Source organism: Dama dama, chromosome X (genome assembly GCF_033118175.1).
Source record: "Dama dama isolate Ldn47 chromosome X, ASM3311817v1, whole genome shotgun sequence".
Lineage (NCBI taxonomy): Eukaryota > Metazoa > Chordata > Mammalia > Artiodactyla > Cervidae > Dama > Dama dama.
The window spans coordinates 90,512,593-90,536,114 of NC_083714.1; the positions used below are offsets into that span (position 1 = coordinate 90,512,593).

At 38.6% G+C, this 23,522-nt stretch overlaps 1 protein-coding gene across 8 annotated transcripts in view; it reads right to left on the reverse strand.

Annotated features, from left to right (window-relative positions):
• TAF1 (TATA-box binding protein associated factor 1) overlaps positions 1-23,522 on the reverse strand; it is an 83,279-nt gene that overhangs the window by 58,452 nt on the left and 1,305 nt on the right. For 6 of the 8 annotated variants that reach the window (XR_009692002.1, XM_061136996.1, XM_061136993.1 and 3 more), the window contains exons 2-18: positions 23,401-23,515; positions 23,146-23,262; positions 13,032-13,151; positions 11,689-11,930; positions 11,074-11,292; positions 10,454-10,684; positions 9,902-10,109; positions 8,529-8,705; positions 8,042-8,169; positions 7,837-7,944; positions 7,547-7,720; positions 6,637-6,810; positions 6,299-6,403; positions 4,564-4,764; positions 4,253-4,394; positions 3,743-3,873; positions 2,988-3,068 (exon numbers count right to left, since the gene is read on the reverse strand). Coding sequence is in view for 7 of the 8 variants with exons in the window: in XM_061136996.1 (XP_060992979.1) it covers positions 2,988-3,068; positions 3,743-3,873; positions 4,253-4,394; positions 4,564-4,764; positions 6,299-6,403; positions 6,637-6,810; positions 7,547-7,720; positions 7,837-7,944; positions 8,042-8,169; positions 8,529-8,705; positions 9,902-10,109; positions 10,454-10,684; positions 11,074-11,292; positions 11,689-11,930; positions 13,032-13,151; positions 23,146-23,262; positions 23,401-23,515 (2,673 nt within the window). In the remaining variant the exon portion in view is untranslated. The remainder of the gene's footprint in view (positions 1-2,987; positions 3,069-3,742; positions 3,874-4,252; positions 4,395-4,563; positions 4,765-6,298; positions 6,404-6,636; positions 6,811-7,546; positions 7,721-7,836; positions 7,945-8,041; positions 8,170-8,528; positions 8,706-9,901; positions 10,110-10,453; positions 10,685-11,073; positions 11,293-11,688; positions 11,931-13,031; positions 13,152-23,145; positions 23,263-23,400; positions 23,516-23,522) is intronic. The other 2 variants (XM_061136994.1, XM_061136998.1) reach the window with 1 other exon arrangement.

A 23,522-nucleotide genomic window follows, 5' to 3' on the forward strand; every position in this document is an offset into this window, starting at 1 on the left:
CTGGGATATGTGTACAAAGAAGGAAAGGATGGTGATCCAATCTGAATGAAGGGTGGGAGTGAGGGCAAGAGTCAGGGAAAACTTCCAAAAGAATATAATTTCCAGATGAAGGTCAGATGATAGAGGAGTGGAAAGGAAATATTCTAGGCAGAGGGAATAACAGTTGCAAAATACTAGAAAGCAGCAGAAATAAATTTAGGGAACTGAATGAACTTTAGTATGTTTGGAGCTTAAGAGTATAAGATGGTCAGTGACAGATGAGAGGAGATGAGAGCTATATTACAAGACCAAAATCACATAGAGTCTTGTGAATAATGTTACGGATTACTTCCTAAAACAAATGAGGACCCAAAGGAAGTCCTTGAGCAAGAGTGATATGATCAAACTTTTGTTTTAAAAGATCAATTAATTTTTTGACAAACGGTACTAGAATAACTGGACATTCATATGCAAAAAGATGAACCTTAATCTAAACACTTTGAACTCTAAACAAAAATTAACTCAAAATGAATCTAAACCTAAGATCTAAAACAATAAAACCTTTAGAAGAAAATAAATCTTTGCGACTTTCGATTAGATAAAATTTTTGACCTGACACAAAATCCATACGCATCAAAGGAGAAGATTTACAAGTTAGACTTCTGCTCTTCATAAGACACTGCTAAGATAATTAAAAGACAAGCCTTAGATTGGGAGAAAATCTTTGTAAATCATATATCTGATAAAGGACTGGGACCCAGAATACATAAAGAACTCTCAAAATTCGAGAAGAAAACAAGTAACTAATTAAAAATAAGAATGGGCAAGAGATAAATAGATCCTCAACCAAAGAAGATTACTGGATGATAAGCACATAGAAAGATGCTCAACATCTTTAGCTATCTGGGAAATGCAAATTAAAACTGCAATGACACACCCACTATAGGTGGGCAATAATAATAATAAATGGAAAATAACAAGTGTCGACAAGGATGTGGAAAAACTGGAATGCTCATACACTGCTAGTAGGAATGTAAATGGTGTAGCCACTGTGGAAAAGTCTGGCAGTTCCTCCAAAGGTAAAACAGAGCTACCATACAATCCAGCAATTCCACTTCTAAATATTTACCCAAGGGAAAAAAAAGAAACATATGTCTATATAAAGATTTATACACAGATATTCATAGCAGTTTTATTCATAATAGCCAAAAACTGGGAACAACCAAAATGTCCTTTGACAGGTAATTAAACAAACTGTGGTACATCCATACTATTGAATATTATACAGCAATAAGAGTAACAAACTATTAATACACACAACCACCTGGATGAATCTCAGCATAATTAGAGTGAAGAACACAGACAAGAAAGAATGTATACTTTTAACAAATGGTACTGGGAAAACAGAATACTCACATACAAAATAATAAAGATGGACCTTTACTTTACACCATATACAAAAATTAATTCAAAATGAGAAAGACTGAAATGTAAGAACTAAAAATGTAAAACTCTTAGAAGAAAAAAAACAGAGAAAAAGCTTCCTCACGCTGGATTTGGCATTGATTTCTTGGATGTGGAACCAAGAGCACAGGGACAAAAGTAAAATTAGGTAAACTGTACTAGCCTACATCAAAATGTAAAATTTCTCTGCATCAAAGGACACAACAAAGTGAAAGGCAACCTACAGAATGAGAGTAAGTATTTGCATAACAAACACCTGAAAAGATGTTAATACCTAGAATATGTAACTCCTACAACTAACTCAATCACAAAAACAAACAACCCAATTCAAAAATGGGCAAAGGACTTGAATACACGTTTCTCAAAATAAGACATACAAACAGCCAACAAGCACATGAAAAGATTCTAACTATCAGGGAAATGCAAATTGAAACACCACCAAGATATCACCTCACACCCACTGAGATGACTACTTTTAAAAAAACAATAAATAACAAATGCTGGTTAAAGTGTGAGGAAACTGGAACCCTTATACATCATTGATAAGATGTAAAACAGTGCAGATGCTTTGGAAAACATTATGGGGGCTCCTCAAAACACTGAAAATAGAACCACCATGTGATCCAGTAATTCCATTTCTGGGTAGATATGCAAAAGAATTGAAAGCAGGGTTTTGAAGAGATATTTGCATGCCCCTGTTCACAGCGGCACTATTCACAACAGCCAAGACATGGAAATTAAAAAAAAAAAGACATGGAAATAATACAAATGTCCATCAATGGACAAATGGATAACCAAAACAATATTCCATGGTTTGTGTGTGTGTACATATATACCCGAGAATATTACTCAGCGTAAAAGAGGAAAGAAATTCTGACATATGCTACAATATGAATGAGTATTAAGAATATTATGCCAAATGAAATAAATCAGTGACATAAAAACAAATATTGTATGATTCCACTTAGGCGAACTACCTAGAGTAGTAAAATTCATAGGGACAGAAAGTAGAAGGGTGGTTGCCGGGGACTGGGGGAGGGAAAAAAGGGGAATTACTACTTAATGAGTAATCAAGTTTCAGTTTTGCAAGATGAAAAGAGTTCTGGAGATTGGCTGAACAGTGTGAATGTACTTTAACACTATTGACTACACACATAAAGGTTTAAGGTGATAAATTTTATGTTACATGTATTTTACCACAATTTAAAAAAAGAGTACATATAACTGTATGATTTCACTTATCTAAAACTCTAAAAAATACAAACTGATCTGTGACAGAAAGCAGATCAGTGGGTGTCAGGGGACAGGGAGGGTTAGAGAGAAAGGAGGAGAGGGGAGAAAGGGATTTTAAAGAGGCACAAACTTGTGGAGGTGACAGATACACTCATTATCTTGTCATGACAATTTCACAGGTATAAACATGCATCAAAACGTACCAAATAGTACATTTTAAACATGTGCCATTTACTGTATGTCAATCATCTCAATAAGCCTGTTTTTTTTTAAGGATAAATGGGATATACTAATAAAGATTAAAATCTCACCTCATCATCAATCTTCATCTGGAAATCTTCCTCATTTTCCTCTTCTGGAGCAAAAAAGGACTTCTCACCATAGCCAGCATCCTGGAAGAGGACAAATCCGTGTGTAAGTCAATCGATAAATTGGAAAATGCAAAGCACAAGTTTCACCAAATACCAAGTACAGAACACCAACGCACAGTTTTGCATAGAGAATGGAATCTGTAAAGTCTTAGGTATACCTATCACCACTCTACATCCTTAAGCTAACATATGTGGATAGTTAAGGCCCATGAGGAAGCTGAATAGAGATGCTCATTAACTCAGTGGGAGACAACTGTGCTGTCCCACCCCAGCTAGATCTTTCCTATTTTGGCCTAATAAGGACATTATGCTTCTCCAAACCACACGTCCAGCACAATCAGCATCTCTGCCCACCTGGAAGGCTGTGGAAAACAACTAAGAAGTGCTTTCCTTGCTTATACACCTGTCTTACAAAGAATAGAGATTAAAGCCATCACCCAAATGAATGAGCAACCATTTTCAAAAGCAAAACAATATTCCCTAAGTCCCTCACTAAGCCTTTCCACTGGTATTTATCTACAATGTAGTTTACCCCAGAATGGGTATACACGGAGTACCTTACACAGTTTGACTTTTGAAATAATTAGTAATAATCTAGTATGCATCATTCCTAAGCTAGTGAGAAAAGTTCTTCACCCTCATCTCTCTGAAAAACACCCACAGGCATAGGTGGTGCCTAAAAGGAAAGTGTTCACCTTCAGTCGCTGCTCTGCAGCTATCATGCTGTAATAAGCACAGCACTGCTCTGGAGACACCATAGCCCTGATCTCCTCTTCAGTTGGTAAACGAAAATCAGACTTCAGCACCCACCAGTTTGAATCCATGCCTAGAAAAGATAAGAGAAAATGAGACCATTCGGAATTCGAAAGGCCCTTTCACTGCCATTAACAGGGACAGCAAACCAAGACTGAACCAGGCAATGTCCCAGAAAGTATCAGGCTTAGCCAGTCTGAATGTCTGGCCAAGAAAAATCCTGCTGCTAGGTTTCCTATGTCTAAGACATCAACAATCACACAGAATTTCCTGACAGGCAAAATTAAATTAGCAATCAGAGCCTCCATAATTAGAAGATTTGCTACCTCCTTTTGATGACTTCAATTTTTTTTTTTCTATTTTATTAGTTGTATGCTTATCCTTTAACTGGAAGCCTTAATCCTTTCTTGGAAAGAGGCAGAGAGAACATATAATCAGTCACAACTGATGACCTGTGCGTTTGAAGTCAGCGCAGAGCTTTAGCCTCTTCCGGATGCTGCTTTCTGAATGAGAAGGAAAGGCTTTTTTTATATCTTCCATTCGGATCCGCCGTGGGCGATCTTTACTCTTCCAGAACAGGCGATAAATAAAAACCTGCTCAACATACCAAATTTTTTTTATTTGGCAAAATAAGGATAAAATTCCTCACCAGGGCCCCTTCCCCTGCTAAGCCCATGATATGCTTTATCTTCCCTGATATGGCCCCAAATCCAAATATCTTTTTATGTACATCCAGACCCCCTCCCTATCCTCCCGTTCTTACCTGGAGAAAGTCTCGAATATGAGTATTGGCCCTTTTGGAGTTGGGCCCAGGAACTTCAAACAAAGGGCACTGCTGGCCAACCACAAAAATATCCACTAATTCCCGAATATAGTAACCTTGTCTTGTGCGAATGATAAGGAAGTCAGTTTCTGGCATCTTATGAAGATAAATTGGAGCACGAAAAAGGTTGTTCTCAAATGCCTAACAAAAATAAAAACACAAAAGTAATATAAAGAGAAGCCCTGGAAATTAAGTAAACTCATGAGAACAGAAAATCAAGCTTGTTGGCTCTCCATCCCCATTATACCATCTAAGGTCTATCAATTAACATAAAATATGGAATATCAAATGGGATTAGACAGATAATTTTTTACCCATTGGTCACCTTTAAGAGTCAGTAGTGGGGAAATTATAGGATTTGACACTATAGATGACACTGGCTGTGCTAGCTCACTGTATGATGTCAGATAAGTCACTCAGTATCTATGAGCTCAATTTTCCTCATCTACAAAATGGAGATACTTAAAACTCCTATACTCACAGGATTACCATGAAGATTACATCTGAAAATCACTTTATAATCTAAAAAGTACCATACTGCTTATCCTGGACCCCAGCAGAGCCCCTGACATAATATGTGAAATCAAAACATTTGTTAAGTAAATTAATTAAAAAACAACTAATCAATTAGAAACTATGCTTAAAAAAGACAAACTAAAGATGCAGGACGGAAACATTTGAGCTTGTTTAAGTGGCAGCCAGATGAGGATCAAACTGTCATTAAGAACCTGTCATTAAGATTTTAAGGAAAGACTTCTCAAAAAAATCAGAGAAGTAGACAGAAAGAGGGAGGATCTTCAATACATAGGTGTGGAAAGAACATTATAATGTGGAAAGAGTCACAGGGGAAGATGAAAAAGGATATCTGAGAGACTACAAAAGTAGCCACAAAAGGGTAGGAACTGGTAGAAAACTTCAACAGAAAGTTATAGGGACAGGAACTCTAGGAACAGTATGAAGGTGATAACTCAAAATCTGGTGGAAATGGATTACAGATGCAAAGGATTAAAAAAAATGTGCTTTGTAGATGCTTTAAGAGAATAAGCAATAGAAACAATGGGATAAACTAGGTACAAGAACAGTTAAATTGGTTAAGATTGCCAAGGGAAATAAACTGGGGAGGGGTTGAGGGAGGAAACAAGGTAGTAGAGTGCTAAAGATTTCCTCACATCATTTGTGGACCTCTATACCTTCCCTTAACAAAGTATGTAAAAGCCAGGTTACCAGAAGGTATTTCCATACCCATCAGAACAGAGAGGGGAAAAACCATTTCACTATAGCTGGGGTGTGGTTCAATACTCAAAATGACCATAACTAATATAATCGAAACACACCAATCTTACACATACAAATGAAACATTCATAAATTAACTATAGTAAATTATTAATTCAGTTGACTTCCCTATGCCACCCAGATGTTTCTGGACTTCTTACCACTATGTATTTCCAAAAGACTATTTAAAATTTAACTTATAGAATAACATAATTAGGAGCCAGTTTTAATAAAAAGATGCAAAAACAAATTTTTGGATTATAACGATTTTTAACTTATATTGTTCTTTCCCATACTTTAGTTAAACAGTATCTTAATCAAATAGAATTGGTTCTTTCTGGGCTGACTAGCTCATCTGTCAATTTCCTTAGGAAAAAGATATAGCAGGAAATAATTCCTCACCTGCAGCAACTGTCCAGGATGGAGTGAGCCTAGAAAAGGAGATGTATGGCAGTAAACAGTTTCTCCATATTTACAATCTGGGGCTCCAGGATCTTTTCCGGGTTTCTATAAGGAATGCAACAGACCAAGTTACTATCCCAGAATATAATCAATAAGCCTAAATAAAACATTCCATGAGCATAGCATTCTACTAATATTACTAACTGCAAAACAGATACCATTCCTTTCTCCCAGTAAATTTCTAATATTAAAATATATATATATATGTTCACTTATGGTCACTGGATATTTAACTACAATTATTTATTAACAACAAAGATTTTTCTGAGAAGACTCACCCGCTTATAGTAGTTTTTTATCTTGGTTGCCATGCCAACTTGCATCATTAACGGTCCATTTTCCTCACTATATTCTGCAAGAATAAGATCTCCATCTTTGCCTGTGAGGTCTTGAGGTGTGCGCATGAAAAACATCTCTCCACCACCTGAAGCTTGCCTCTCTTGTTCTCTCATCTGCCAAGAACAAGGAGAATACAGTACAGCTACTGACAGGACAATAATTACACACAGTGATATTGTTCATTGAGACATCAAAAACTTTTACTTGCTTTTTTTTCTATTTTATTGCAAAAATGTTTATGCATAAAGTCAAAACTATGAACACTTATTATCCCACCACTTATATATTACTTTATATTTTAGCATATTTGTTTTAGCTATATCAATAGATTTTGCTGAAACCTTTCTCCTTTTTTTTATTTTTGGCTGAGCTGGGTCTTGGTTGCTGTGCACAGCCTTTCTCTAGCTACAGTGAGTGGGGACTACTCCTTCACTGTGGTGTGTGGGCTTCTCATTGTGGGTGACTTTTCCTGTTGCAGAACACTGGCCCTAGAACACGCAGGCTTCAGTAGTTGTGCACAGGCTTAGCAGCTCTGTGGGATATGGGATCTTTCCAGACCAGGGATTGAACCCACGTCCCCTGCATTGGCAGGTGGATTCTTAACTACTGGACCACCAGGGTAGTCCATGAACCATTTTTTAAAGTTGCAGTTATCATGACACATTTTACTGTATTTTCACATGCATCTCCCAAGAATAAGGATGTTCGCCTAAATAACCACAATAATATTTTATCACTTCTAAGAAAATGGACAATTTCCTTAAAGTATCTAATATCCAGTCCATCTCACCCATTGGTATTCCAATGCCTTTTATAGCTTTTTTTTTCCTAACCAAGATTCAATCATACCTTTGCCTTCTTTTTGATGTGCTTTAGCAAGGGCTGGACTGAGTGCGGACCTGGCTGAGATAGTGCCCCAAAAGAGTACTTCTTCAGAGGTGGGCGATGGAACTGCCGGAGTTTGATGGGCCCCATGTGTGTAGGAAAGAAGGGCTGCCGTAATTCCACAGCAGGAATTGAATGCTAAGATAGAAATATAAGGGTTCAAATTGAACTCCAGTCAAAGCAAGATTTACTCATGTCTACACCAAAACAAAGCAGTGGTTCCTATTCACCACAGAAAAAAATGCTAATTTTACCTGAATAATATTTCCTCCAAAGGTGCCTCGAAGACCTTGTTGCTTAGGGTAGTAATATTCATCGTTGGAGAGATTCCATGGATCTTTCACTTCTGGTTGAGACATGTTCTAATGACAAGTTATCAAATAAACCTTAGTCAGACTACCCTTCTTCATTACCTTTCTTTGTTCTTCTAAACACCAAATCCCTTTTCCCTTCACAGACCTGCTGTGGTTCCTCCTTGATGACTCCTGTTTTCCCTAACAGAATTCGACTCTTTTTCAGAGATGATTCCTTCTTACTCTCCTTGGAGGGAGAGTTCGAAGTAGCCTCTTCCTTCTCATCCGGAATTTCTAAGAAGGAAACAAGTTACCCTGGAGTTGTTATCCCTGAAGATTCACCTTTCCTACTGACACCTTTGCAATTCCTAACCAGATTTTCATCTCCCCCAAGACCACTTCTAACCCAACCAATCAAACTACACTCCTGACATCTCCAAGGCACTACTTTCCAACATTTCTACGTTATGAGTTTTCCCTAAAACAATACACAATATTAGAAACTGACAGCCACAACTTTGCTGTCTCAAACTGCTATCTAGAAGCTTCCAGTCTTGACCTTCCCAACCCTTCTGATTTCCTCCTGCCCGCTGACATTAGGACAGCAAGCTATCAGTTATGGAGAAGGAACACTGACCCAGCCAGTACCATACCCAAAATGAGGTTCTCATCATTGGGATCAAGTGTCAAAATAGGAGGCTCCAAGAACCGGGGCATGGCCTGAGCATCCCAAATGATATTGTCCTCCCAACGTCCGTATACCAGCTCCTCATTGTCAATGGGAAAAATGGAGTACCAAGGCTTGTCATCATCCAGCGTTGCTGCAAAACCTAGTCAAAACACGAGGAAAGAATAAACAAAACATTTCATGCTCCCTTCAATTCTAGCAAAGGGAAAAGGAGTAAATGCTAGTAGTTACTCATGTAGCTACTGAAAAGGAACCTACTGCAACAGTGTATTTCTCACTTTTAAAAAATGTTGCAGACAAAAATGTTCACTGCAGTATTTTTTATAATAGTCAAAATTTAAACAACCAAATATTTAACATCAGACTGATTAAATGAACTATGGTAATAAATAATACGGTAAGATATGCTAACAACAAATGTAACAAAGTATATTTAAAATACAACAACTAAAAATTATGAAGATATCCATATATGACTACTATGTAACCAATAAATTATCTTATATTTAAAAAATAAGACATTTTTGGTTTTCCAGTGAATTACAAAAGAAATCCAGATTAACACAAGAAAATTTAGAAAAGACAGAAAAGATATAAAGAATATTGCACAGCTATCTGTGATCTTACAAACTAGAAAGAACCACTGTGAATCCCATGGTATTTTCCCTTTCAGTAAATTTTCTGTTTATATAGTGTGCTTTTTTTCACTTATGCAAACAGGATATTAAATATGCCACTTCATATCTGGGCTTTTTTTTCCATTTAAAATGAGTTTCCCATGTCATTAAACATTTTTATGAAGAATTTTAAATGACATAAAATAATGTTAAGTAAAAAGCACAACACGTAAAACTGTACCTCTAGGAATAAGCTCAGCTACATACACATACAAGATAGAACACTGAAAGCATAATACACCAAAAAGGTACAGCTGACTGTCTCTAGAATTACCAGTTATTTTTGACACTGCACTATATTTTCAAAGTTTTCTACATTAAGCATAGCATACCTTTTTGTGTGTGTGCATGTGTAGTTAAGGAGGGAAAAAGCAAATTCTAGAATGATAAAGGGGTCTTTGGAAACAAAAGTAGACTATAAAGATAAAACCATTATTATATCTCAGAAATATTTTTAACTTCAAAGTACTTTTCACATTTTTCTAATGAGAAATCAGAGTCCATCCTAGCTCATTAATAGTGTTAAAAAATCACAGAATAGAATCAAGGCTCAGATCCAAAACATTTCACTGTCCCTCAGCAGCAAAGATCACAGCTAAGCTTACTTAGGATGACTGAGGTGAAGGACAGTGTGCTGGACACAGTGGGCACAGATGCAAACCTTGTTGAACATTGTAAGCCATGGCATTCCTAGTCATGCTGGAAGGAAGCCAGCCTGCCAGGCTAGCACGCTGTGGTTTTGTCCCTTTGTGTTTGACATCCTCCCCATCCCATATGATATCATCCTCCCAATGCAGTTGTGTCACCATCAGGAAGTTTTCATCGGCCAGAAGATCAGTGCCACTGCTTTCCTCAGGTATCCCGTATTCCTACAGAAGTAGGGGAAGAACAACAAATCCCTGAATGGTCACTGGTCAGAGTTCCCACTCCAAATCCCACAACAGATACATCAGATACATCAAATGTGGTCCTGACTTGAGAGACACACCTGATAATGAAGGAGTATCTGCCTCCTCCCACTCCTAGTCTGGCACAACACTCACTTCACAAACAAGAATCCTTGCAATAGGGCCAAGTTGCCAGGGTGATATACCACACCAAACAAAAGGTTTAGACACCTCAGTCTCCCACCAAAGAAATCCTACTCAGTGTCTCCCAAATTGTAAAGTAATACTGATAGGGCTCTGGGCACAGTGATTCCTTTCTTACATACCGTGTTGCTTACGTCCATCATTCTACATTTCATCACAGGTTCCTGTTCCATCTTTCTTAGTTTGAAGCCATAGTCAAACCCACTGCCATCTTCAGGGACACCCAGCATATCATACCACAGTCGAGCAGGCCCATAACGCCACTCAGCCACTCTTGGTTTGGTGTCTGTCACTTTATCTGTATCTCCAGTTGACTGGGAAAACTTGGATTCCACAGGTGCCATCATTGTGATCTGTAACAGAACAAAGTAGAAGGGGAGGTAGACATCCTGATTCCAGATGCCCTGAGGCTATAGGGAGTCAACAGGCAGGAGGGGGAACTTAGAGGAGCCATAAGGATGATTCTTGAACAGGACTGGGGTTAAAATGCAAACAATGGAGGTATATCATGGCACACTCTGCCTATCATTCAACTTTCCTATTCACCAGTATATCACCATCTGCCTGCCCACAATACTTCTCTAATACAACAGGGAAGGGACAGCTACTGGGGCTGAAATCATGATTACTTAATGATAATCGGCACGGGACACTAAGGTGTTACTTTCAATTTAGACATAAGCTAGGAAGAACTCATTTGTTGCCCTCCTGGGTCTTAATTCCAGATCTCTATTTTGCCTACTTCATCATCAGAGAGACACTGCTCTGGAGGTGGTGGTGGGGCATAGTCATAGTTCCACAAAGATTTCTGGTTGACTTCTGATTCTACTGAGCACTCCGTCTCCTGGATCTGCTCTTCCTGTATCAGTTCACGGTGTTTCTTCTTCCTCTTTCTCCGAGCACTGCGCCAAACAGATGGGACATTCTTTCCTGGTCCAAAAAGACGTAGGAAGCGCAACACCTAAAACACAAAACATGTTTCTGTGTAAGAGACCCAATGTCAGATAGGAAGACAGTAGCTCTGAGCTAGAACTCCTTTGAGAAGTCTACTCAACTGTGAGGGAGGGATCAAGAAATGCCAAACTCAGATTTACAATACCAACCAAGAAAGTAAAGTATTCCTTAATAATTTGGACTAGTTCCTTTAAGATGGAAAGGACAATTCCTAATGAGAACTATATAAATCACATGTATTAATATGATCAAGGCATAAACCTTTAAAAAAGACCCAATACAATATCACTGAATAAGGAAACCTTTACTTTCTGCTTATCCTATATTCAATATCTCAACAACACAACTCAGTATTTACAAGAGGGCAGTGGTTTGGAATGTGGGCATTCCCCACCAAAAGTACCTTCCCAGGACGAAATTCTGGGAAAAGTTCTGTGACACTCGGCAACAGCTTGGTGGCATCGTGCTGCATAATCCCAGCCAATGGTAGGGTCAGCTTTCCATCCTCAGATTCTGTCTGTGTTGCTTCCTGAGGTCCCATCTCAGATTCTGAGTCAGAGGAACTACTGAAGTCCACTTTCTCTGAGGCCAAAGAGGAAGGGGCAATGATGGAGGGCAAGATGATGCCTTCTCCATCTTCAGACACTGCAACAAGGAAGAGAAACCCTTTTGGCATGTAACCGTGAGCATATTTCCTCAAATTCAGCCAACACCCACTCTAGGCTTAAGCATGGCTCAATGGCAGGGGATACAGTTCTAAGCACCCAGATTACAAGGTATGCAACCCGGAAAACTCATTCCAACTCATTATCTCCCACCATCCACAACTCACCTTGTACCTGGTACCCTGGGGTTGTGATAAGAGAAAACAAACACTATTACTACATTTACTACTTTCTATATTAGGTTAAAGAAATGTGACCAATAGAAAAATTACATAACACTTTTATACCAATCAGGCCTTATCATGTCTGATTCAGGGACTCATAAACTGGAAACATTTAAGCCCACGGGGTAATGATGAAATTACTTAGAGTAAAACAAGATCTAAGACACAAAGTTACCAAATGCTACTTAGCCTGCACACTAAAAAGGAAAGGGCTTAAAACTCTACTAGGAGACATTTAGGTTGACATAAGCCTCAAAACACTAGAGATCAAAGATACTGCTCTTCCCCAACCTTCCAGCCTAGAACAGGATTACTTACCACAGTTGCAGACATAGGAATAGGTGAGAAAAGTCCCTGCCTTTGAAATCTCTGAATCTGACAGCTGACTGTAAATGATTTATACCCATTCTAGGTGCCTTCTCATTTAATCATTTTTTAAAGAGAATCATCTAGACAAGTAGTTTCCAAATACCAGTACAGATCAGTTGCATCAGAAATTACTTGAGGAAATTCTGTGAAATCCCTGGGCTCTACCCCAGATCTTCTGGATCAGATTCTCCAGGGGTGAGAGCCAGAAACCTGCAATTTTTTGAAGACTTGAGGTGACTATGATGGGCAGTCAGATTTGAGAACCACATCAACCTAAACTACTTTTTCTTGAGCCCATGTTAAAATACTGTTGTCAAATGTTTTAAAGTTTCCCTTTAACACTGAAATTTGAAAATTGTATGAATCTCTTATAGAAGTTGTATCATTTCCTAGCCGCTTAATCTGAATAGACCCCTATGAGCATGCCAAAAATCTAGACCAGAAATAGAACTTGCTCCTTAGATAACAGTAAGTAAGTCTCTACTTACCACCAGCAATTGCATCCTGGTCCTTATCCTTTTTCATTGGTCCTGGAGGTGGAGGTGGAGGAGGCATCAACTTGCAATCAATGTCTTCACAATCAGCATCATAGTCATCCTCATCATAATCTAATAAAACCAAGAAAGTGATTTCAATATCCAGAATGTCACACAACAACCTTGAGCTCCCTTGTCACTCAATATTTTAAAGCATCATATGAAGAACTATGCAGATTCCTTGAGAACACAAAAGAAGTACAGCTTCTGCCTTCAGAAAGAGATGACGCCGTATCGCCAAATGCTGTAACACTATGTATATCTCATACAGGAATTTAGGGAGCCCCCAAGGACTGTTTATTAATAAAACCTCTGCTCTTTCTCCTGGTCAAACACTGTTTCTTTTCAACCTGCTCAACCTCATAATTAAATTTAACAATCTTCTTTCTCTGTCAGTTTAAAACTGGACTTTCTTCTCACCTCCCAAGTCTTTGACACATTTTTTTCTGTCTGACTTCTGTAGCCTGTTATTCTTTCCACTAACCTTCAACCACTGGCATCACTCAGTACTTCGTTCTGAACACTCTGCTTTTATTCCTCTATAAAATTCTTCATTCCTTTTCTCAAGAATCGCCTTTATCTAGACTAAATCCAAACCTGTATGTCTCGCCCTGACTTAGCCCCTCTACAATTGTACTACATGTTCTGCTGCCTAAAGAGCTTTTCCATTCAGATATTCAACAATTATACTTCACTATCATACTGAAATATCCTTCAACTTTTTTTATTTCCCTTTTGTTACTATCAATACAACCTCCATCCTCACTTTCCCAGCTTATGATTTTAGCCTCCTGTCTCCTTCATCAATTTCTTACACCCAACACATCTTTTCCAATCAATCATTAATAGCAGTCATTAGGCAACTTCTATTCATTGAGCTCCAGGTATTATGTGCCAGATATTTTTAGTTATTTTATCTATAATCCTCCCAGTAACGCTACAAAGCAGAAATTATTCTGAGCTACAGAAGTTAAGTGACTTCCTTAGGGTCATATAATTTTAAGCGACAAAGTCAGAATTTAAGCCTGGTTTAACAACAAAGTGTCTTTCCAACACACTTCCTCTCTTATCAAGTTCTACTGATGTTTTATCAGCAATTCTAAAGTCTGACCCTGCCTATCATTTTCCACAACTGTCACCCTACTCCAGACCTTGGTAACTTTTGGTAACTTTACATCTAGCTCACAAAAACAGTCTCTCAGTTGGCCTCTTTATCCTTTTCCTTTATTATTTTCGGCCACACTGAGTCTCTGATGCTTTGTGTGGGCCTTCTCTAGTTGCAGCACACAGGCTTATCACTGTGGTGGCGTCTCTCATCCCGAAGAAGACTCTAGGCATGCAGGCTCCAGAGAAAGAGGGCTTCAATAGCTGTGGCATGTGGGCTTCCTTGCCCCAAGGCTTACCTTTGACAAAGGAGGCAAGAACATACAATGGAGAAAAGACAATCTCTTCAACAAGTGGTGCTGGGAAAACTGGTCAACCACTTGTAAAAGAATGAAACTAGAACACTTTCTAACACCATACACAAAAATAAATTCAAAATGGATTAAAGATCTAACCGTAAGACTAAAAACTATAAAACTCCTAGAGGAAAACATAGGCAAAATACTCTCTGACATAAATCACAGCAGGATCCTCTATGACCCACCTCCCAGAATATTGGAAATAAAAGCAAAAATAAACAAATGGGACCTAGTTAAACTTAAAAGCTTTTGCACAATGAAGGAAACTATAAGCAAGGTGAAAAGACAGCCTTCAGAATGGGAGAAAATAATAGCAAACAAAGCAACCGACAAAAAATTAATCTCAAAAATATACAAGCAGCTCCTGCAGCTCAATTCCAGAAAAATAAAGGACCCAATAAAAAAATGGGCCAAAGAACTAAACAGACATTTCTCCAAAGAAGACATACAAATGGCTGACAAACACATGAAAAGATGCTCAACATCACTCATTATCAGAGAAATGCAAATCAAAACCACAGTGAGGTACCATCTCACGCCAGTCAGAATGGCTGCTATCAAAAAGTCTACAAACAATAAATGCTGGAGAGGGTGTGGAGAAAAGGGAACCCTCTTACACTGTTGGTGGGAATGCAAACTAGTACAGCCACTATGGAGAACAGTGTGGAGATTCCTTAAAACACTGGAAATAGAACTGCCATACAACCCAGCAATCCCACTGTTGGGCATATACACTGAGGAAACCAGAATTGAAAGAGACACATGTACCCCAATTGGTTCATCACAGCACTGTTTATAATAGCCAGTACATGGAAGCAACTTAGATGTCCATCGGCAGATGAATGGATAAGAAAGCTGTGGTACATATACACAATGGAATATTACTCAGCCATTAAAAAGAATTCATTTGAATCAGTTCTAATGAAGTGGATGAAAACAGAGTGAAGTAAACCAGAAAGAAAAACACCAATATAGTATATTAACGCATATATATGGAATTTAGAAAGATGGTAATGATGACCCTATATGCGAGACAGCAGGAAACACAGATGTAAAGAACAGTCTTTTGGCCTCTGTGGGAGAAGGCAAGGGTGGGATGATTTGAGATAACAGCACTGAAACCTGTATATTATCATTTGTGAAAAAGATCGCCAGTCTAGGTTCAATGCATGAGACAGGGTGCTCAGGGCTGGTACACTGGGATGACCCTGAGGGATGGGATAGGGAGGGAGGCACGTACACCCATGGCTGATTCATGTCAATGTATGGCAAAAACCACTACAATATTGTAATTAGCCTCCAATTAAAATTAATTAATTAATTTAAGAAAAAAGAAATCTGCCTTCCAGAGTCAATATTGTCAAAATGACTATACTACCCAAGGCAATCTGGAGATTCAATGCAATCCCTATCAAATAACCAATGACATTTTCCACAGAACTAGAACAACAACAACAACAAAAAAATCTCAAAATTTGTATGGCGACATTAAAGACCCTGAATAGCTAAAGTAATCTTGATAAAGAAAAAGGGAGCTGGAGAAATCAGACTCCCTGACTTCAGACTATACTACAGAGCTACAGTCATTAATATAGTATGGTACTGGCACAAAAATAAAAATATAGATCAATGGATCGGGACAGAAAATCCAGAAATAAGTCCATGCACCATAGAATCCACCTTCCAATGCAGGGAAGTGGGTTCAAGCCCCAGTCAGGGAACTAAAATCCCACATGGCACAAAGCAACTAAGCCTACGCACCACAACTAAGACCTGATACAGCTAAAAATAAATAAATAAAATAAATACCCCAAAAAAGAAAGAAAGAAAACCTGCTGGCCAATTACCTTCACACTACTCATTTCTATCTCCAAACCTTTATGAAGCCATGTTACCAAACCAGAATGTCCTGCTGCTCCTCTCTGTCAAACCTTATCTTTCAAAACTCACCTCCATGAAGCCTCTAGAATGACTTATACCTACTTCTAATTATTCCAAAGAAACACTCTTGTAAATCAAGCCACGTGAAGGGGCCAATGCCAGGGAAGGAGGAAACTAAGGGCATAGATGAAGGTACCCTCAGAAGACAAGATAACTTAGAAATGAGCTTCCAGAGTGCCAACACTATCAAATATAGCATCCTCCTTTTCCAGGAAATCAACTCATACAACCCAACTAAGAACCCCTTATCTAGTTTCTTCCTTACTATCCCTAGCCACAACAACAAATCCAAATTTGAAAATTATAACATTCCCTGAAAATCAGAGCTGCTACCACCTTCCCCTCAGTCTGTCAGGATGCTAAAACTAATAGCTATGCTCTGACTTAGCTAGTCTAGCAGCCTCTCAGAACTAAATAAAGCATTCTATACAGAAATATAAGCTGGCAGCTGGTTTATATCTTCTTATTGTGAATAATTATGTTTAGCATTCGTTTATTTTGCCTTTCCCAAATGATAATAATATCCCTGAAAGCAAAGCTTGTATCTTCAGTTTTTCTAAGTTACTTCTTATGTATACAGGGCAGTTAATCTCTTTATATAAGAAGCACCCAGGGACTTCCCTGGTGGTCCAGTGGTGAAGACTCTGTGCTCCCAATTTAGGGGGCCCAGGTTCAATCCCTGGTTAGGGAACTAGATCCTACATGCTGCGACTAAATATCCGTCAGGAAGCATTTAACAAGAGGCTTCCTGTGTGCTGTTTTGGATCTGTCAGGAAACCTTTGGCCCTTATTAATTCCTGAGGAATTAAGAGGAGAGGCAAGCCTTTCCAGGGGCTGAGGAATCCAGGCATTTCCTTTGTTAGTTTCTCATTATGGTGATAAGTACCCTCTTCTCTCTTTAACAGGGATCGCCTTGTGTTTTGTAAGTCTGGAATTTTAATTTTTATCTTTGCTGAGAATAACTACCTTGTAAGACAGTATATATGCCCACACAATGTTGATTAAAACACCTTTGCTCCATCAGAGCTTTGGTCCCTGTGTCTTTCTTTCTCTCTCTCTTACTCTCTATCTGTCTATTTCTGGCTGATTCCCTGGAGTGTGAAAGCTGGCTGTGTAACCCAGGGAATATTAGCCTCTTTCCTTCTTTCACTCTCTCATCGTCGACTCTGGACCACCAGGTTCCGGTCCAGTAAAGGACCAACAAGTGGCACCCAGAAACAGGGAGCTGGTACACATGACAGATTCGGATGGAGTGACCCCCAAGGCCTATTGAGGCCAGTAAGTACTAAGACATGGGTCAATCGGCTGGAAAGCCCCCTCACTTTTCTACTTTACTTCATCACTTATTTATTTTTTAGCTAGATTAGAAATTGCTATTTCCCGTACTATAATCAGACAAAAAGATAAAAGGCAACTAAAAAATTACTTGCTTATGAAAATGCAAATCAACTATGTCAAAAGGCTATAGCTCCAATTCATGAGACAGGGACTATTATTGATTATTTGAAGGCTTGTCGCAATCTAAGACCAGAAACTCAAAAGATGCAAATGCTAGCTCAAATGGTTGCTGCTTTAAGAAAAGAAAATGAAGGATGCTTTACATCTGGAGATAGTACCATTTAAAAACGGACTGCCCTAAGAAAGCTAATAAAAAAACTTCCAAAAATCTGCCCTTGCTACTGTAGAGAAATGCACTGGGCCAGAGTGTAGATCCAAATTTGATATTGAAGGGAAACCTATTCCTGAAAACTCCAAGCAGGAGACCCCCCCAGGTCCCCTTCAACAAAAACCAAGGGCAAATTCCACCTTTTCCCTCAAACCCTCAACATCCGGCAGTGCTGCCATCGATATACCAGCCCTACATGACTTCTCCTTTACCCTCAAGCAGTCCCCTCTAGAATACCTACCAGACTTTTTGGGCCCCTGCTCCCACAAACTTTCGGTCTTTTACGTGGCCAATATAGTTTGACTTAACAGGCAGGAAGGCCAGGGGTCTCCAAATGGAAAAAAATAGGCTGTAAGTGTCAGACATTTTTCTCTCTCTTAAGCGGCAGGAGGAAACAAACTAGCAGGAAGGAAACTAGAAAGAAACAAACTTTCCTTCTGTATACAAAATTAAAAGGAGGTTTCTCTTAAAATACTGTGTTGCCATAATGACACCTGGTTTCACTTGAAGTTAACTATTCTCAAACCCTGAGTTAACCAATGCATTTTTCTTATGGAAATGTTTGTCTTACCCTAGATTCTTTCAAGTCGGTTCTGCCTAAGACTCAGAACCGACTTGACAAACCAGTATGTTTTACTCATACAAATGTTCTCTTAAGCTATGTTAATGAAACTGTATTTGCTTGGAAACCTGCCTTCCTTCAAGATTCATGTCAATCATTTTGTGGCCCGGGACAACTCACCTGGTGCCAAAGTTATCTCAAAATACATGTTGTGTGTGAGGGGCCTGGTGTTATTCTCTTCGGTTTTGAGATATTTCCTTTCTCTAATTAGCAGACTGCTAGTAGTTATATGACACCTGGCTAAAGACTAGCAGGAGGGCACTCTTTCTGCCCCCTTCTGATGCCTATGTCAGAGGCTTTCTGTATCTCCTTTATATTTTAATAAAACTTTATTACATATAAATCTCAATTTGAGAACACATTACAAACTTCTACTGATTTCCAATTAGCTTTTCTAAAATATTTTGGAAAAATATCATTTCATTATCCTTCTGGTAAGCTGTGGAATTTCTTCAGAAACACTGAATTTATTATTTCTCACATTTCTTTTATATAGATGGGACTAAAAACGCCAAAGCTTCATTCTGGTCTCTTAAAAAATATAAAGTCTTTTATACTAAATTTCATTCTGCTCAACAAAATGAATTATATGCTCTTATTCAAGTTCTTTGCCTACATCCTTACCCCATTAATATAGTCTCTGATTCTATATATTCAGTTTTTGTATTAAAAAATATAGAAAACTCCACCATAAACTCCTAGTTCTATTAAAACAGACAATGGCCCTGCCTATATTTCTAGACACTTTTAACAATTTTTACAATTTTTTTCTATTAAACATATTACAGGTATTCCTTATAATCCACAGACACAAGACATAGTCAAACGAACACATCACACACTAAAGTTACAAATAAAAAATTAAAGAAGGGGGAATACACAGGTACACTACTGTCTTCCTTATCTAAAGCAGACTTTACTAGATTCCAACATAAGATATTTTCTAAACCTACAATTATTGTTAATACAGCTTTATTTGTTTTAAATTTTTTAAACCTACCACAGGGAAATATTTTAACAAGAGCAGAAAGACATTTCAAGGAATTGAAGGACACTTCTCTTCCTCTGCCCATTTGGTATCAAGATGGGTTCAACAAACAATGGAAATCTGGGAAACTAATCTTACAGGGAAAGGGATATGCTTGTATTTCCCCAGATGGATCCAACAAACTTTTTCCTTGGAAAATTTGACCCAAGGGGGCCCCCAACATTCAAAATGGAGACAAAACAACAAGAACCCCGGGAGGAAGAAATTCCAATATGGGCCATGACGGCTCTAAAGATCTCCAGAAAGCACCGCCCTCGGCGACATCAACCCTATGATCTTCCCACTTGGGGACAAATAAAAACCCTCACTAATCAAGTTAAAAATATGATTTCTCAACAGGGAATGCCTCAGAGTCCTGAAAACCTTCTTAACGCTAGGCTCTGTTGGCCTGTGCAACCCCTGCTCGAGGCGGATTAACTAATTTACTTACCCAACCCCCCTTTATTACAGGTCATAAAACAGATGGAGAAAAGACCTATCAACCAATGACTCCACCCATATGCCCCCTCCCTGAAACCCTCACACCCTGGGGAAGAGGGAAAACTAATTAACATTTCTTTAGGCCTTCCACTGGGCTTATGCATAAAAGTTGGCTGACAAACTTGGGCTTCCTGCCTCCAAAAGAAGACATTGCTGCCCTTCTTCTGTCTGTGAACCACGTTTACTACTGAAACTTTAGTGAAAGAGTTAGGGAAAGAACAAAAAACATTATGTAAAATGTTACTAACAGGAGGTTGAAATATTACCATGACAAAGGACCTCTTGGCTGGCTAGACGTAGACGCCCCCTCCTCCTCGAATTGTCCTGGATAAACAAAGTGGGCCTAAACAATGGGACATCAGGAAACTTGCTGCCAGCACCGAAGAACTTGAAACTTGGACTAGACATTTCACAGAGACCAGTCGTGGTCATAGTAACTATTTCTTTCACTATAATCAGTCATATTTTATACAGGCCTGTGTCCCACTTACAATTTAATCTGTAACTTGTATTAATTGCCAATTTTGTGTTACTCTTGTTCAATTCAATCATAGTACCTACAACTGGGAACAAATCAAATTTCATTTACATGATAATGCCTCTCTGAATGTACAATTACTGCAAAAGAAAATCTTTGAAACTTTTTCTAAACGTCTGCCCTCTTCCACCAATTTGGAAACTTTAGCTGAACAAATTATCCGGGCTAGACCCACGAGGAGAGTTTCAAAGTATTACCCACAGCATCGGGTCTGGGACTGTAACTTTGGTGATTGTCTTGATAATTGTATTTGTTGTTTATTGTCGCCTTTCTATAAGGTTGGTTAATACTAACCAAACTCATTTGGTCAGGACCTTTTTTTTTAAAAATATAATAAAATAGGGGGAATTGTCAGGAAGCATTTAACAAGAGACTTCCTGTGTGCTGTTTTGGATCTGTCAGGAAACCTTTGGCCCTTATTAATTCCTGAGGAATTAAGAGGAGAGGCAAGCCTTTCCAGGGGCTGAGGAATCCAGGCATTTCCTTTGTTAGTTTCTCATTATGGTGATAAGTACCCTCTTCTCTCTTTAATAGGGATCGCCTTGTGTTTTTTAAGTCTGGAATTTTAATCTTTATCTTTGCTGAGAATAACTACCTTGTAAGACAGTATATATGCCCACACCATGTTGATTAAAACACCTTTGCTCCATCAGACCTTTGGTCCCCGTGTCTTTCTTTCTTTCTTTCTCTCTCTATTTCTGGCTGATTCCCTGGAGCGTGAAAGCCGGCTGCATAACCCAGGGAATATTAGCCTCTTCCTTCTGGCAGTCAAATAAGTAAATAAAAACAAATATATTAAAAAAAAGAAGCACCCAAATTCATTAACTGACTCTGAAGAAACTTAAGTTCAGCTATTTATCAAGGTTTTACCTACATTTCTCTGCAAGCTGAAATCTAATTTAAAGAAATGGATAATGAATAAACAATAAACAACTTCATACAAAAGTCCAAAGATAGGGACTTCCCTGCTGGTCCAGTGGCTAAGACTATGAGCTCTCAATGCAGGGGGCCCAGGTTTGATCCCTGGTCGGGGAATTAGATCCCACATGCCACAGCTAAAAGATTTCATGTGCCGCAACTAAGACCCTGTGCAGCTAAATAAGTTAAATAAATAAAAATAAATATTAAAAAAAAAGTCCAAAGATAGTATAGGGCAGTGGAAAGAACGAACTATGACCAGAACCGAGCTCCTCAAAAATCAGAAAATGGATTTTATTATCTTTGTACTACACTATTACAGTTTATAGCATATAATGGGTGCTCAATGTCTAATAAACTGAAATGTTTAATTAGTCAAGGCCTGCCACTAATTACAGAACTTTTAATAAAGTTCCACATTTTTTTAAAGTTCTCTGAAGTTCAAGTCTATCTATGATGAGGTTAAGAATAAATAATCACTAAAACCCCTCTGAGCTCTAACATTCTGATTCTATAATGTAGCACCTTATACCAGGAAGGAAAACCAATGTTGTGAGCAAGCATTAAGTGCACTGTGTCAGCATACAGGTAGTGAGTGATCAACAGAAGCTGAACCAATAAATACATGTGCTCATTTATATATGAACTGGATACTTAATCCTTCTTGAACTAACAATTCCCTGAGGGCAAAGACTGGGTTCAAATAGCATCTAAATTAGTACTGTGAACCCCACAGGAACTCAAATACCAGATGATAAGGAGGAAAGCATTATCATTCTTAGTTGGCATTCACCAAGAATTTGGGACTAACCAGTATGAGGAATAAAAGCCTAAGTATAATAATGCTGTCCCAGAACACAAAAAAGGATAGCAGCTACTTGGAACTGAGCTGACAAAGGGAGAGAAGCAAAGACATAAAGAGCAGGAACAATGACAGAAAGCTTGGATAGAAACAAACTGAACTACACAGCAAGAAAATGTACTAGGGGCTTTCCTGGTAGTCCAGTGGTTAAGAATCCATTTGCCAAGGCAGGGGACTCGAGTTGAATCCCTGATCTGGGAAGACTCCATATGACTCAGAGCAACTAAGCCTGTGTGCCACAACTACTGAGCCCTTGCTCTAGAGCCCATGAGCCGCAATTATTGAGCCCATGCACCACAACTACTGACGTCTGTGACTAGAGCCTGTGCTCTGCAACAGGAGAAGCCACTACAATGAGAAGCCGGCGCACCACAACTAAGAGTAACCACTGTTTACCACAACCAAAGAAAGCTGGTATGCAGTAATGAAGATCCAGCACAGACAAAAAATAATAAATAAATAAATCTTTTTTTAAAAAAAAGGAAAAAAAGTACTGGAATGCTCTTATTGATGGCACTGAAGAATCACCTGCATGGCAAAGAGGCTGCAAGCTCCCCATTGTCTGCTGATATCTTCGGCTTTCATCTTCTGCTACCTCGTTGATGTCTGAATAGTCTACAGCATCTTCTGTACTCCTGACCCATCCTATAAATAAAAGTGGAGAGTAGATCTAAACAATGTGCCAGTAACTCTCAGTCCCTTATATAATTCCCACTGAAAAATACATGTATAGTAAGTGGCTAGCTTCCTCCCCCACCATACTCCCCATGACCCAGACTTCACCTTCATCATTTACCAGGGCAGCATCAGTACCAGTCAATTCTTCATTTGCTGTGAGTTCAGTTATCAGGCTGCCCAGCCCCAAAGCCCCCAAGCCTGCCAAATGCTTCTTACACTCCTGAAAA